Source organism: Crocodylus siamensis, chromosome 5, assembly GCF_052110815.1.
Source record: "Crocodylus siamensis isolate JL-2025a chromosome 5, ASM5211081v1, whole genome shotgun sequence".
NCBI lineage: Eukaryota > Metazoa > Chordata > Crocodylia > Crocodylidae > Crocodylus > Crocodylus siamensis.
Window position 1 is genome coordinate 200,657,641 of NC_143399.1, and position 12,457 is coordinate 200,670,097.

Sequence of the window (12,457 nt, forward strand, 5' to 3'; positions counted from 1 at the left end):
TTCCTTTAATACTGAGAAGAAACCGATTGTTCCCATTGCCAAATTTTGAGACTGATTTTATGTCCTCACTTAGATGTTTATGTTGATTTTTCACACTTCTCATATCAGAGTGAATGATATGGAAGTTATGCAAAACCCCCCCATTTCGGTCTTTATAGTTCAAATTAAATTGAAACAAAATGTATTCAAATCCAAATTTAATCCTGAATGTTACAGCGTATCTATGTTGGGAAATGATTTTACCTTCTGTTTCTCAAACTGAAGTTCATGTCCCCCCGGGGATAGGTAGGACTTTTCCCAGGGGTATGCACCTGAATTTTAATAATGGCAACAGAGCTTCTTATGTCACTAACAGATGTTCATTTAAAGGTGCCATGGGATCTGATCCCTGATCCCAACAATCACATGCATGGCAGAATATGTGATCTGCGATTTTGGGATCAGGGATCAGATCCAAATCATACCCCAGTTGCCATGATCCCAGGCTCCCCCTGCACTAGCAAGCTGAAAGCCGGGTGCCCAACAATCAGCTCACTGTCATCTGGATCTGGGACCATACTGGGACTTGAACCGGCCACAGTGAGCTCCTAACCAGCCAAACATTCAGTTTACATGTTTTTTGTGTAATATTTTTGTGGCTGGTTTCCCATTTTGTGGCACCATTTATTTCCTGAACATGTGGCCAGGTTCCTATTTAAGGCATGATGAAAATACTAATTATGCCTTAAGTGTTTTATCTGCCAGAGTCCTTATTGGTCAATGCACAGTTATTACTGGCATTCCCATGTGTCAACACTGAACATGCAGAAACACATCCAGTGCAGGGAGTACAAGCAGCAATAGTTTGCAGGTCAAGGAGTGCATGGCCAACAACATTTGAAAACTAGCACTTCAGAGAAAATCTCCAAAGTGTGCCCAGTGGTCATCTATACCATGAGAGAGTATGCCCTGTTCTAACACCCTGATGCATGAAGTATAATAACCTTGGGTATCATAGATATTATAATCTGGTTTTAAAATAGGAAGGAATATGAAGAATAAGGGGGAAAACAATTCTTACCATGTATATTGGTGATTTCTTCAAAAAAACCTGGGCAGGCCACTTTCACCACCTCCCCAAAAGTAGCTTTGGGCCAGCAACTTAGACCATCCCAATCTCCTGGACATCCTACCGAGACACCACATCCATAGTCAAAAAGGCACGTGCAGGATGTTTTGTACCCAAAAGCTTGCAAAGACAAATTTTTCCAAGTATTTTAGTTGGCTTGACAAAAAATATCAGATTTTCTCAAAGAACCTTGTTTGCCCATGCAGGATGTGGCATTTCCCAATGCTCTGACCTGGTTTCCAAGAAGACTTTCCATGTCTTTCTCATGAGCTCTGCAATTCTGTCTTCCCCTAGATTCTCAGTGGTATGGTCTCCTGCTAACTCCATCGCAGCTGTACAAAGGCAAGGTGCTTTCCTGCTTTACTGCCACATGCACAGTCTTATATATATACTAGTGAAATTCCCAACAAGAATAATGAGGGGGAGAGGGGCGGGGACGGAGCACCACCACCCCACACCACCACCACCTCCCCAGAATGGGCAGGGGGGGAGCTTGCTGTCACCCACCACCCCATGCTGCCGCCGCTTTGCATCCAGCCCCGTGCCACCCCCACCCTCGGCTGCTCTGCATCTGGCTCCACACTACCCCCCACCACTCCATGTCTGGCCCCGTACCACCCACCCTCCCTCGTCTCCCTCCCTCCCCCCACCGCCACTCTATGCCCACTGGAGCCATGCCTTGCCCATCATTCTTGACATGCATTCTTGATGCAGCACTGGCTGGAGCCGTGCCCCCAAGAGCGTTACGGACAGACAGACAGACACACAGACAGATGGACTAAAGCCTTTATATAGAGAGAATTTAGCATCTGAGCTGCACCATTTCTTTTCTGAGAAACTTTCAAACATACAACTTAAAACCAGCATCGACTTTGAAAAGGGAGAGATTTTTTCAGTCGGTAAAACAACACAAGGCAACAAGAGCAGAAAAGTGTTGACAGTAATAATTAGCACTTCGGCAGCTTTCCCACCCATAGGTTTCGTACAGGTCAGGTAAGTGGCAAATTTAGCTATATAGTTAAATTTAGCTATATTGTCAAATTTAGCTATATAGGCCTGTTGTTTCATCATCGTATCCTGTATCAGCTCTACCTTAGCTGATTTGAAGGAAATGATGCAAAAGGTGAAATCCTGACCAGTTAAAAACCATGGGAGTTCTGTCTTTGACTTTAATGGGGCGAAGATTTCATCTAAGGCATGCAGGAACAACCTCACGTATTTCCCAAGAAACCTTACAATGGTCATGACGTGTTGACTGCAGAAAAATCCCAGGCATGTTGGCATCTATGAAACACTAACTATAAAAACCGGCCCCTGCATTCTAGGCAGATACTAATCAGATGCACGTTAATGCCAGAAAGGTGCAAAATTTGAGAGTGACTTTCAATGACTTTGCCAAATCTCTCATTAGCACCCTAACCCCTGGGCTTTCCTTCTCTCCACTGCCCAAAAAAGCTCCTAAGAAAGCTTTTATTGAGTTCTGAGGCAATAAAATTAACTTGAAATGCAAAATTTTCAGATGTGGCTCAGGATTGCTATTTGATTGTACCCAACCTGTTACACGTATGAGAGGTCTGGTTTTAAGAAAGTCTGGGGAATCCATCCTGCTAGAAACTGGGTCTCTTTAAAGTGTCTCGGGTTGGATGGTCTGAAAACTAAAGCTTTCCAAATCCCTAGTCAGGCACATTAAGAAATCTTGATGCTTAATACCTTGTTTTAGTCTTTATATAATACTGGGGAAGAATTGTTTTTGTTAGCTATAAAGTTCCATTTTCAATTATACTTAGAAAAATCTCAATGCATGTGAATACTGATTGACATTAATCAATCAAAAGACAAAAAAACCCCATATTCTTCAACGCACAAATTCTTTTCTGATCCTAAGCGATGGGAAAATTTCTCTTGGCTCAGGAAAGCCACGCTTGCTTATGTGTCTAATGTCACTGAAAGCTATATGAAGACCCAACTTTGTCATGATTGGTATCATTAGTCCTAGGTCTCTTACCTTCAAAATCTGGTAAAATTGATTCATTTTTCTGTAAACATAGAGCTTCATCTTTTACCACCTGCTGGAATATCCTGCATTCTGGATGGATAGATGCAACCTGAATCAAAAAAAAAAATAGAAATGGGTCATTACTTGATTCAGATGTTAATGATTATTTCCTGTGATTATATGCTTAATGCAGGTTGGGTCATTTTGTTTTTTTTTAATCAAGAAAAAAGTAACTTGCTGGGCCAAAAAGACTGGGGGGAAGGGGAATTTTGAAAATTTCAAAACGTTTCATTTTAACATTTTCAAAATGATTTTTTTTGTCACTCTGCAGATGTCAAAATGTCCTACTTTGATCATTGCAAACCAGCTCAGCTCCTCATTTTGAAATGGCATTTCTTGGTAGAAAACCGACTTCAAGAAAAAAGGCCTGGATAGCCCCAAAACAAATTAAAATATTTTTATTCTGAATTAAACACAAAAGCTTTGAGTTGAATCAGAAAGGTGAGCTTTTTTTTTTTAATTTTTTTTTTTGACGAGAACACCGTTTTAGTTCAATCGACACATGATTTTTCTCGTATTTTCTGTTTTTTTGGTACCGATCCAAAAAAAAAAAACCTTATTCACTCAGCTCTATCCCTAAACTGCCCAGAATGGTATTTAAGAATCTAGACTTAGAGTTGGAAAAACACACCCTTTAATTTAGACTGGAAGCTGTTTTGGACAGGATCTGACCTTCTGCCTGGGATTTTAATACAACAGGTTCCCGGTTTTATTTGTAGCCTTTTGGTAGTGGTGTGATATAAAGAGTCAACAACAGTCAGCCAATAAATGAAAGGCCGTGGTGCGAGGTCCTGCTGGCTGAGTGTGTGTGTGTCTGATATTTGTGGCTCGCATTATTCAGCAGGTGAGCTGTAAAACACATGTGGAAGGGTTTTCATGAGCTTCTTAAACTGTTGTTACCTTTTGCTTTCTAAATTCAGAAATAACTTCTACATGTCTATTTTTTTATAGCATAGGAAGTTGACTGACAGAATTAGGACCAGCTGACAAGCGTTTCTTTTATGGGATCTTGTCGGCCAGAAATGCGACTTTCTGAGAAAACTGAATCCTACTTTTAATCTATTTACTGCTCTGTAGACTGCTAAAAATGAAGAATAATGTACACCTAGAACATATGAATGGCATTTCACCTTTAAAAGTCCTTTAAGAAACCTACATTGTGGCCTTATTTTAGCTATACCCCCTTCAAATCTGCAGCACTGGAGCATCTCTCATTTAATCCCTCTCCTCTTCTAAATTTACATTAACATAAAGCACAAACGAAGACGTGTGAGAAGAAGGGTTTCTTTTTCTTTTCGTTTTCTTCAATTATACTCCAGCTGCGGGTAACCTTAAATACACAAAAAAGACCTCCTAAACAGGTCCTTAAAATAGTATTTCCTGTTGTTCAACAAAAGGAACCCGCTTCTGAATTGCTACCGTTCAAGGCTGAACACAATGCTGCTTCTCCAGTTTTTATATGGCAAAATAAATTGAATTTTGCTCCATGCTGACACCACAAACTAACAGTATTAGCAGCCTTAACAGGATGATTATAACGGAAGCCCATTTAAATTAAAAGAGCACATGGAGCTGTTTGGCTGCAAACAAGCTGATTTCTTTGCTGCTTCTAATGTCTGTAACATTTTGTTGGGAGGTTTTTTCGACAAACAGCGGCAGGTCTCACCCCGGGCTCTGCTACTGCTTCACTGGCTTCCAGGGTCGCAGTGAGAGAGCATGGCTATGTGGCGCATGTACAGTAAGCGAGCGCTCTCCACTGCGCTTATGCCGCACTGCCAAAGGGGCTGTGGCCGCACCCCTGTCCCCATGACCCTGGATCCACCCATGGGTAGAAGGACATGGAAGGCGCAAACATGGGAAATGACTTGATATGGCTTGAAAACAGGGCAGACAGCAACGTGAGTTCACTTTTCAGTCCACTGATGCTGGCTCTCAGCAGGTAAAAATGGCATTATGAAGAAGGCAGTGTTCAGGTGATGGTGCAAGAAACATGGGAGAGGCAAGACTTCTTGCAGGTGATGCCCCTTATTGGACCAACAGCATGGCTGGGCTACACGCAGGGAAGCATCTATGATAGACACAGGCAAGTTTTCTTCTTCAGGCCTGAGGAAGCCCGCGGTGGTACCCGAAAGCCGGCCGATGTCTAGGCACCCTTAACGTCAGCCCATGAAAAGACACCATCCCCAGGAATTCTTGCCTCATCATGAAGAAGTTTCAGAAAAGTCAAGTCACATTTTCTGAAGGCTGGCAGTGTATTGCACACCACGGCAGGTCATCAGCTGACACAAACTAGCACCCCCCTGTTGTAGGAGGTGTGCTGATGTACATTGGGAGATGAGCTGGGGCAGTATATATTTCCTGTTCACCATCACCTATCAACCTCTAGGATGTTCAAACGCAGCCCTCGGGAGCAATAATTTGGCGCAAACTGTGCCGGAGTTTATTGATTTGGCACAAACTGAGCTGGAGTTTATTGATTTAAATTCACTGCGTGTGTAGATGTGCCCCCTGAGACAAAAATAGGCCTAGAACCCACATACCCTACCCTTTGGGGGACGGCTTTACCCATCAAGGGATTATTATATAAAAAGAGAAACCCCTGCTCCTCTTTGATTGCCACAATTTAGTTGTTTAAGGCCAGAAGTGAATTTGGGGCTGTGAATGTGAGCTGACATAGGCACCTCCCTTCAACTCCCATTGGGGTTTTTCTGTTTCCAAATGGTGGAGGATTTAAGACAGACCCTTGTGTTTAGCATTCCCTGATAGCTAGTCCAAGCTTCCTGCTCAGGGTGTGAGGTTCAGTGAATCCCAAGGACGTTAGCCCAGGGGCAAGAGAAACCCTGGGCTAATATCTGGCTGAACCTGGCTTATCAGTCATCATCATAACACCAAAAAGCTGGTAGCAAAGATGATTCCAGTATTATACAAATAAAAAGGGATATGATAGGAACCCTCTCCTTCCTCCTTTTTTTTTTTTTTCGCTAGGATGCCAGATCACCTGCTCATCTGCACCGTAACAGGAAGATCACAAGCAGTGGCTCCCTTGGGCTACAATCCTTTCTGATACCTTGAAATGAGGAATGTCAAACCCAGCAAATACTTGGAAGGGAGATCGGCCAAGAAGGACGTGCATGTCCAGAAGGTGTTTGCCGCCTTTCCTCAAAAGTGCCGCCCACCCAAAAGTAATGACTCAGGGACTGCCAGAGTGCTGGAAGCATTGTTATTTTGGTAAAGCCTCAAAAAAAGATCCTGACAATGTTTGCTCATTAAAACTCCCTTGACACTTGGAAAAAGGCAGGGAGAGTCTGTCTGCTCTTGGAAAGCCAGGCCCCTTTACAGTGCCACCAGCACTTTTGGAAAATGCACCCTAGAGTGATTCAAGAGTCAGGAAGACATTTGCAATAATTAAAGTCTGTCCCCAATTAGTTACCTAGGGAAGAAAGAATTAAATTCACTGAATAAATGCATTGCTGCTAAGTCCAGAAGGGATCGTTACAACTATCCAATCTGACCACCTACTTAGCACAGCCCAGAAACCCTCGCACAGTAATTTCTCCACCAAATCCATAAATCACTAGGTGTGAATATATTTTACAGTGCTGTTCCCTACTGGTCCTTTATCTCAAGTCATCTGTGTGCTTTCACCTCCCATATACTTTCAGATCTCACCTGAACATATCTACATATTCTCTGCCTGGGCATCTGAATTTCTCTGTCCCTCTGAATGAGCTCTGAGGACCTTGTACCGCATCCTTACACCATGGCTGTGTACCGTCTATAGCATACAGCGGTCACTTCCTTGGAGGATTAAACCCTGCATGGTGTTCTGAGACAGCGAAAGCACTGCACTACATAAATTGAGTTTATTTTATATTGTGAGACATCTTTTAGCCCCTATGTTTTCCTAATTGCTTTACTGGGGTATTTTCTTTAGTGCACTGGCCAGAGAAGTCCAAGCACAACCGCTCCTTCTATAGCTCATTTTCATGAGTTCTCCAAGAAGTAGGACATTGTTCAGGATTGCATTTTTTTCATCCTGCACAATCCTTTCCAACCTCTTTCTGTAACATGATGAGCACCCCTGGGGAGGAGCTCTCACTGTAGATCTCTGAAGTCAATGGCAGTCCCAGCATCAGAGAATCTCAGAAACATAAGGCTGGAAGACACCTCAAGAGGTCACCTAGGCCAACCCCCAGCTCATGGCAGAATACTTCCTGCCTAAACTATGCTGCACAGGTTACTAAAATGGCACGAGCAACCCTCTTGTACAACCCCCAGACACAATACCCTAAAACACCACAAACACCCTACCTTGCCCACAAGTAGAAAAGCAGGGTGATGAGGGCATGGTCAATGCTTTGCATCTGCTGGTTGTTAAAATACACTCAAGATGATGCCAGGAAGAAAACCATGCCCCCCACTGAAGAGAAAGGCAAAAAAAAAATCACAGCCCATGCAGATCTGACCAGTTTTTTTCACTTTGGTGTGGTTTTGGATTAAGCTCAGACCACGGTCAGGTTCCACTCATCTCAGCCCCTCCCACGTGGCCTGTAGTCACTCACACTCCAATACTCTCAGTATACTATACCTCCAATACTTCCAGTATACCCCCAGTCACTCTAACTCCAGTACTCCCAGCATACCATAACTCCAATACCCCAAATATACTATAACTCCAGTACTCCCAGTATACCCCCAGTCACTAACTCCAGTACTCCCAGTATACCATAACTCCAATACCCCAAATATACTATAACTCCAATACTCCCAGTATACCCCCAGTCACTCTAACTCCAGTACTCCCAGTATACCATAACTCCAATACCCCCAGTATACCATAACTCCAATACTCCCAGTATACTCCCAGTCACTACCTCCAATACTCCCAGCATACCATAACTCCAATACCCCCACTATACTATAACTCCAGTACTCCCAGTATACCCCCAGTCACTAACTCCAGTACTCCCAGTATACCATAACTCCAATACTCCCAGTATACTCCCAGTCACTACCTCCAATACTCCCAGCATACCATAACTCCAATACTCCCAGTATACTCCCAGTCACTAACTCCAGTACTCCCAGTATACCATAACTCCAATACCCCCAGTATACCATAACTCCAATACTCCCAGTATACTCCCAGTCACTACCTCCAATACTCCCAGCATACCATAACTCCAATACCCCCACTATACTATAACTCCAGTACTCCCAGTATACCCCCAGTCACTAACTCCAGTACTCCCAGTATACCATAACTCCAATACTCCCAGTATACTCCCAGTCACTACCTCCAATACTCCCAGCATACCATAACTCCAATACTCCCAGTATACTCCCGGTCACTAACTCCAGTACTCCCAGTATACCATAACTCCAATACTCCCAGTATACCATAACTCCAATACTCCCAGTATACTCCCAGTCACTACCTCCAATACTCCCAGCATACCATAACTCCAATACCCCCACTATACTATAACTCCAATACTCCCAGTATACCCCCAGTCACTAACTCCAGTACTCCCAGTATACCATAACTCCAATACTCCCAGTATACTCCCAGTCACTAACTCCAATACTCCCAGCATACCATAACTCCAATACTCCCAGTATACTCCCGGTCACTAACTCCAGTACTCCCAGTATACCATAACTCCAGTACCCCCAGTATACCATAACTCCAATACTCCCAGTATACTCCCAGTCACTACCTCCAATACTCCCAGCATACCATAACTCCAATACCCCCACTATACTATAACTCCAATACTCCCAGTATACCCCCAGTCACTAACTCCAGTACTCCCAGTATACCATAACTCCAATACTCCCAGTATACTCCCAGTCACTAACTCCAATACTCCCAGCATACCATAACTCCAATACTCCCAGTATACTCCCAGTCACTACCTCCAATACTCCCAGCATACCATAACTCCAATACCCCCACTATACTATAACTCCAGTACTCCCAGTATACCCCCAGTCACTAACTCCAGTACTCCCAGTATACCATAACTCCAATACTCCCAGTATACTCCCAGTCACTAACTCCAATACTCCCAGCATACCATAACTCCAATACTCCCAGTATACTCCCAGTCACTAACTCCAGTACTCCCAGTATACCATAACTCCAATACCCCCAGTATACCATAACTCCAATACTCCCAGTATACTCCCAGTCACTACCTCCAATACTCCCAGCATACCATAACTCCAATACCCCCACTATACTATAACTCCAGTACTCCCAGTATACCCCCAGTCACTAACTCCAGTACTCCCAGTATACCATAACTCCAATACTCCCAGTATACTCCCAGTCACTACCTCCAATACTCCCAGCATACCATAACTCCAATACTCCCAGTATACTCCCGGTCACTAACTCCAGTACTCCCAGTATACCATAACTCCAATACTCCCAGTATACCATAACTCCAATACTCCCAGTATACTCCCAGTCACTACCTCCAATACTCCCAGCATACCATAACTCCAATACCCCCACTATACTATAACTCCAGTACTCCCAGTATACCCCCAGTCACTAACTCCAGTACTCCCAGTATACCATAACTCCAATACTCCCAGTATACTCCCAGTCACTAACTCCAATACTCCCAGCATACCATAACTCCAATACTCCCAGTATACTCCCGGTCACTAACTCCAGTACTCCCAGTATACCATAACTCCAGTACCCCCAGTATACCATAACTCCAATACTCCCAGTATACTCCCAGTCACTACCTCCAATACTCCCAGCATACCATAACTCCAATACCCCCACTATACTATAACTCCAGTACTCCCAGTATACCCCCAGTCACTAACTCCAGTACTCCCAGTATACCATAACTCCAATACTCCCAGTATACTCCCAGTCACTACCTCCAATACTCCCAGCATACCATAACTCCAATACCCCCAGTATACTATAACTCCAATACTCCCAGTATACCATAACTCCAATACTCCCACTATACTCCCAGTATACTCCCAGTCACTAACTCCAATACTCCCAGTATCCTCTCAGTATACACATGGAGCAATTTAGGGGAATTCATGAATGGTACAGGTGTTATATTTAGACTCTGTTATGTTTAGACTGACTTAACCAGGGGTAGGTTGATCTAAATGCCTAGCTGTACTGGGGTGCAGAGGGCTTTAATCACACCCAAATCGTTCATCCACCTCAGTAGATGTATGAATTTAGACTGAGATTGGTTTAGTACAATCTAAGAAAGGGTTAACCCAATCTCACAAAGTCCTATATGTGTTCCCAGTGCAGCCCTGGGTCTGAGGAAGCCCAGCTGCTCACCTTACCCTCAGCCCACCCCAGGCCAGGCAACTCCCTCCACCCCTGAAGATACATCAGCCCTCTCCTGGTCTGTGCTCCCTAGTATCCTGAAGCCCTTCTGAAATTATATCAGTTTCCTGGAGCTACTCTAATGGTAAAAATACCGATCCAGACTCACAAAAGGGTCCTTGGGGAAGAACTTGATGGCTCAGGTGCACAATGCTTGCACCAGGGAAATCCTCCCTGCAGTGAAATTAGGGCTTTCAGATCCCCTTACCCTGTGCTCACCCTTTGCACCAGCCACTGTCTACAGAGGCGAGGACCTCATTCTGAATCTTTGCTTAATAATCTTTCTTTGTATGTACAGTAGTTACCCTTGGGGTATTTTAAAACTGTGAATGGGGCAGGGGGAGGGTGAACATGACATCATCTCCTCATTAGCATATTACCACTGGAAAAATATCCAATAACCTCTTAACTACCATCTACAAGAATTTCTGACAAAGTCCAAAGTTTGCCCCAGCATTATCTTTTCAGCAGTTAGGCTCCTAATAACCTATGACCAATGGTGTCTAATTATTTCCTTGTGCTCGCCATCTCTCTGCATCCTCAGTCTTCTCTTATACTTAAATTATAAGCTCTGTGGGGCAGTGACTATCCTTCTGCTCTGAGTTGTCATCATGCTTAGCAAAGTGGACTTTTGGTCCATCACTACAGGTTTGCTAGGCACCACAGTAATGCAAATAGGATTATAAGACTGGAAGGGACCTCAGGTGTTCATCTAGTCCATCCCCCTACTCAAGGCAGGATTGCCCCCTACTAAACCATCCCACTCAAGTGGAACAGTAATAATAAACCAATTTACACAAGCACAGATGTTGCCCTAGTGCCGGGGCTGAGTTGTTCTTACAGTCTTCAAACTGACTCACCGTGGTGGGCTGGGTACAAACAGTATTGGTAATACCGGCTGGGGAATGGTATGTATGAGCCGGAAGTCTGCACCTGCTCTAGATCTCTTTTTAATGGAAACATGAGTGACCTTGAAAATTTGCTGACTTCGAGTCCCAGATGCAGGTGCTTTGCTTTGGTTTGCTTTGGAATTTGCAAAAAAAGACAGAGCTCGGTGCTTAAAGCCCAGGAAAGGAAAACCATGAAAACTAGCTGAGCATTTCTAGAGTAAGAAACGAGTTCCAACTCTCAAATCTGGGTTTTAAATGGGGAATGGTCCCGTACAGTCCAAACTCACCCAAACCATCCACTTACTCTTGGCTCTCATAAAATGTAGGCACTGAGATAACAGGGCTTGTTTTAAAATCCCATTTACTTGCTAGCCGGAAAGTTACTAAACAATGGCTCCACTTGCAATGTCTTACATGTACTCGATCCAGAATACACCCTATGCCCTTATGTAACCACACATTTCCAGTCATCCTCTTCAGTGTGTTAATTAGGTTATTTTGGGAGTCTTTTTGACTGAACATGACAGGCTAGGGGGCATTGTCAATGTGTTTCCTCTTTTCTTCACTTGATTACCTGTGGAGTAAGACAAGCTGATTCACTGACTGCCTTGCAGGCTTCATTATAGAAGTCCCTTTTTAAAGATTGTTTTTTTAAAGGTTGGTGCAATGCTGCAATGGTTCTCGACCGTAGCAGACTGTATCCATCTATCTACCCATGTCTGCTCACAGATATATATACATTCATGCAGACACGCACAAGCATTGTGTATTTGGAAATACAGACGTATCAGTATACCCTGTGTATATATAGTATAAGCATACATTTTACATACATTTCCTTGGAAAAGAAAAAAGAGATAGAATCCATTTGTTTGGTACTAAAATAAGTAGACTATTGAATTTTCACTGGCGCTTCAAAAAATCATTATTAACCAGAGCTCCATCGTGCCATCTAGCACACTGTACTCGCCATCTCTGGGATTGGTTTCTACTGTCAAGGGGCTCGTGTAACTTTACAC

The 12,457-nt window shown here is 43.6% G+C and overlaps 1 protein-coding gene across 1 annotated transcript in view; it reads right to left on the minus strand.

Moving 5' to 3' along the window:
- Nucleotides 1-12,457, minus strand: part of LOC149865137 (vasoactive intestinal polypeptide receptor 1-like) — a 44,818-nt gene that overhangs the window by 19,230 nt on the left and 13,131 nt on the right. Inside the window, exons 2-3 of the mRNA XM_090049825.1 lie at nucleotides 3,114-3,213; nucleotides 1,061-1,168 (exon numbers count right to left, since the gene is read on the minus strand). Of these exons, the coding sequence (XP_089905951.1) occupies nucleotides 1,061-1,168; nucleotides 3,114-3,213 (208 nt within the window). The remainder of the gene's footprint in view (nucleotides 1-1,060; nucleotides 1,169-3,113; nucleotides 3,214-12,457) is intronic.